Source organism: Populus euphratica, unplaced genomic scaffold (genome assembly GCF_000495115.2).
Source record: "Populus euphratica unplaced genomic scaffold, PopEup_1.0 scaffold127.1, whole genome shotgun sequence".
Lineage (NCBI taxonomy): Eukaryota > Viridiplantae > Streptophyta > Magnoliopsida > Malpighiales > Salicaceae > Populus > Populus euphratica.
This window is the reverse complement of record NW_011500017.1, coordinates 174,659-179,435: the sequence shown is the minus strand read 5'-3', so window position 1 is coordinate 179,435 and position 4,777 is coordinate 174,659. Positions and strand designations below refer to the sequence as shown.

The 4,777-nt window shown below is 25.9% G+C and overlaps 1 protein-coding gene across 2 annotated transcripts in view; it reads left to right on the top strand.

Annotated features, from left to right (window-relative positions):
- The first annotated feature begins 3,837 nt into the window (after positions 1-3,837).
- Positions 3,838-4,777, top strand: part of LOC105141735 (protein OBERON 4-like) — an 8,015-nt gene continuing 7,075 nt past the window's right edge. Inside the window, exon 1 of one of the 2 annotated variants that reach the window (XM_011049068.1) lies at positions 3,838-4,058. In XM_011049068.1, coding sequence (XP_011047370.1) covers positions 3,998-4,058 — 61 coding nt within the window. In that variant the 5' untranslated portion in view covers positions 3,838-3,997. Of the gene's footprint in view, positions 4,083-4,777 lie in introns of both variants that reach the window. The other variant, XM_011049069.1, reaches the window with a different exon arrangement.

Here is a 4,777-nt window from a genome sequence, read left to right as displayed (position 1 = left end):
TTACTAATGATATTAAAAGATATATTATATATAAAAAGTTATTAGTAACTATCTCATTTAAGTTCTATTTTTCTTATGTGGATACATAACTTATCAAGACCTTTTTATTTTTATTATTTTCAAGTACCTAAAGCTCTTCTAGGGTGTTATGATTAGGTATGTCTATATCTTTATGAGTGCTTTTTTTTTTATAATGCCAACTTAATTACTTGCTCTTTTTTTCCAGACGATTTTTGTTTTTTGAACTAGTTGTTCCACGATGTTTCCGGCATGCCTTGAATTCATTTGCTATAATTTTAGTGGATTGTCCTATTAGGACTTCAGTCTGGGCTGGAGCGGTTGGCATATGAGATATGACTACTTATTTTGAATTAGTGAATGCATCTGGTAGCTGATTTGCTATATGTTGCAAGTAAAATATCTTTTGACCTTCTTGTTCATATTATTTTATACGAGGATCAAAATTCAGTAATAATAATACATTCCATATAATATTTTTATCCAGCTGTTTAATTTCTCCATCTAATACTGGAAATATAGTCTTATCAAAATGGCAGTCAACAAATCATGATATAAATGAATCATCTATTAATGATTTAACATATCAATAGGGACTTAAACCCAATATAAATTCCTAATCTCATTTGAGGATTCATTTTTGTAGGTTGTGGTGGATAAATTAGAACTTCCACTACATAACCAAATATTTTTATATAGAAAATGTTTGGTTTATGACTGAAAACTAATTGTAGTAGGGTGAATTTATGATATGATATTAGCCTAATACATATACATGTTGCTGCATGTAAAATAACATGTCCCCAAATAAAGATATAGAGTCTTATTGTTACGAGTAATGACTTTGCAATTAATTAGAGGTGTTTAATAAATGATTCAAGAAGATCATCTTGAGCATAAATATATACAATAAGATATTTAATGTTTATCTTGAGTGATATGAAAAAATCATTAAATGTCTAAAATGTGAATTCACTAGCGTTGTTAATATGAATTGTCTTAATTATATGATTTAAAAAATATGCTCATAATCTAATAATTTGAGCAAGTAATCTTGCAAATACTATGTTATGAGTTAATAATAAACACACTTGTAATTGTACTGTAGATGCATTTATTAAAACCATAAAATATCTAGATGGCACACGTGGTGGGTGAATAAACTCACAAATATGTCTTTGAATATGTTCCATAAATCTTAGGGATTTAATCCAAACTTTAATTGGTGATGGTCTAATAACCAATTTTTCTTAAGAACAAGCAGCATGCGATAATTATTTAAATTAAAGAGCCTTTTTGTTCTTTAATGGATGGTCATAAGGATTCTCAATAATTATTTGCATCATTATTGATCTAGGATGATCTAACTAGTCATGTCAAATAATAAAATTATTTTGTTTATTGAATTTCTGGTTCATTATTGTATATCTCCAATTGTACTAATAGTTGTATATTACAAACCCAAAGATAAAATGAGTAATTTTTCCAATATTTTTTGTAATAGAAATATTCAATATGATATAAAGATATTTTATATCATTGTTATTAGTAGTCTTAATATGGTACCCGTTTCAACATATAACCTTGAAACTTAGCAGATTTGAACAAAACATTATCAATTATAAATCCTTTCCCCTTAAAAAACATTATATTAGCCCTTTCAAAACTTTCAATCAAGTCTATTGAACCTACTATTGTATTTACTTTTACTTTCATCATTCTCAAATTTAAAAAATATTATTTATACCTTGGAATGGTGTGTCATTATATTATTTGCCAAACATATATTTTCACCACTAATATACAAGTCCATATTTTCTTCATGAAAAAAAAAATATATAAAAATTCATAAAAAGACATGATTCTTAAAGTTGTATATGACAATTATTATAATACAATCATTTACATTAAATAAGTCAACATGAAAGAAATAAACCAAAATACATTTAAATATACTAGTATAAAATAAAAACACCCAAAAAATTAACATAGTTTTAAATTATGACATTCTTATATTTAACTAATTAATATTTTCATTATAAGAAATATCAACTTTCTCATCAGTTTGCCTGAAGAAATTGGCATCATCAAGGTGTGTTATATCAAAGAAGTTGAAATAAATATTATTATTATCTTGGTATGAATGAGTAAAATTTATTTCTACATCTTTCTCTTTTTCTTTAAATGAAGACTAATATAAATCAACAAGATATTTGATTGTATGACAAGTACGTCGTTAATGTCCATTCATTCTATATCTATAATAGATATTTTATATCTTTTTGATATCTCTATTATGTACATTCTTTCCATTTTCTAGTTTTTTCCTTATTCTAACAAGGTATATAACTGTAACCATTAGAATTGTGAAAATTAATTAGTCTTCACCTATATCCACATCTATGATTTTTACCATAACCACAACCATAATAATTATTATATCTTGGTTTATTATATCACTCACTTCAGGAAATGAAGTTAAACCAGTCGATCATGATATATAATTTTTCATTAAAAACTCATTATTTTATTCAATTACAAGAAGACATCAAAATTAGTTTAGAGTATTTCTTAAAAAGTCATTCTTTATATTGTTACTGTAGGAGCACATTTGAGACATAAAAAATGTTTTTTTCTAACATGTTTTATCAATGATCTTATCTCCATATAATTTTAATTTAGAATCAATATTAAACATTGCAAAATTATATTTACTTGCTAATTTAGAATCTTATAATTATAAATGTATTAAATCATAACAACTTTTTGGAAGAATAATTATCCTTTGATAATAATATCTTTTTTTAAAGTTTTGCCAAAGAAAAAGAGAATTTTTCATTGTGAGATACTCAATTTTCAACTTCTTATGAAAATGTCTTTGTCTTATTTTGACTAGATGCTTTATTGATATTTTCAATAGTGTTTACAAGACTTATGACATCTAGATAAATTTCGGCATCAAGGATCCATGATGAATAATTTTTACTTATAATATCAAGTGCCACAAACTGAAACTGAAATTTGACAAGATTTGTTATGGTTACTTTGAAAAATATCAAAATTGTTAGTGATTTATTTTAAACATTATAATAAATATTGAATAAACATTCACTTAAATATTGAATAAATTTGTTATGAACTTTAAAAAAATTCACTTAACAATTTTGAAATTTTTGACAAGATTTGTTATGGTTACTTTGAAAAATATCAAAATTGTTAGTGATTTATTTTAAACATTATAATAAATATTGAATAAACATTCACTTAAATATTGAATAAATTTGTTATGAACTTTAAAAAAATTCACTTAAAAAAAAGGAGTAAATAAACACACATTTTATTTTTTATCCACGAGTCAAATATAATTATTTTCTTTAAGATAGAAGCGAGGAAAAATCAAGTTGATAACTTATTATAAAACTATATATTTATAAGGAAGCAATTTACTCAATAAAGAGTAAATAAAATAAATAAAATTAATAGAGATTAGAGAAACAAATAAAGTATTCTTATATTATATAATCTTGTGAATATAGTTGTAGATAAATATCATTTTAATAATGCTTCTATTTATCGTTTAATGCATATTAATACTTGTAAATCTATGAAGTTACAAGAAAATATAGAGTTTAAATGTTCTAGGAGATGATGAATGAACATGAATATAAATAAATGAAAGAAGAAAAATAAACATTTATGTATAATGTATGATTTTATAATAATTTTTGTTTAATTTCAAATCAAATAACCCTTATCCTTTTAGGGTCGTTTTGGAAAGATAGTTACGGTTGTCTTTTAAAATATTTTTCATAGTTATAACGAGAAAAGCTCAGTCAAGGATTCAAATCCAAGTAGATCATCTAGAAGCTTCTATCACAAATCTGATAATGTACGCAAAGGATTGGTTTCCTCGTCGTCATCCTCTAGCCGGTACGATCGAGACCGATCTACTGATGAGGATAACAGAGAGAGCTCCAGGATGGTTAGGAAGCGATCAGATCATGAATTTGATAGCTTTGATAGGAGAAAAGGGCTAGGGTTTGATAGGTATGGCAGTGGAGGAGGTAAAATTATGTTTTTAATTTGAAATTATTATATATATATATATATAAATCATTTTAATGTAATGAATTTAATAATAATTTTTTAAATTACTTTAATATATATATTTTTTAAAAATACTATAAAAAACAATATCAACCACTTAAAATAATTTCATATAATTTATTTTTTATAACAACAACTGCATAAACCACACCCTCCCTTCGTTGATAAGATCGCGTGATCCATTAGTTTGCGTTTGTCTACAAATGTTTTGAGATGTTAGCCAGATTTGACCATATAATTTTCTATGCCTTGCATATTATCTTAATCTCTTTCATAACTCACTTTGAGCAATCATGGAAATTCTTTTGACTTGTCAAAATCACCTGTTCCGCCAGCATCCAGGCCACTTGTCCAGCATTATGGAATTTGTATTAGTCTAATGGTTCTCATTTCTCATGCACCACACGATTCTTTTGCCCAAATCATATACTAGGAAAGATTGAATTAGGTTATTAATAAAAAAAGAAAAAAACCCTTTAATTATTAGGTGCTGGAAACTTTCCCTATCAAGGTCAAATCCAATGCCGAGTGATGATTTCCCTACCAAAGCTTATCCTTATGGCATGGAGACCACACTAAAGGCAAACCGAGCTAAGCACGAACTCACCAAACTTTGGCATGCACCTGCTGCACATTTCGAAAGATTACACAC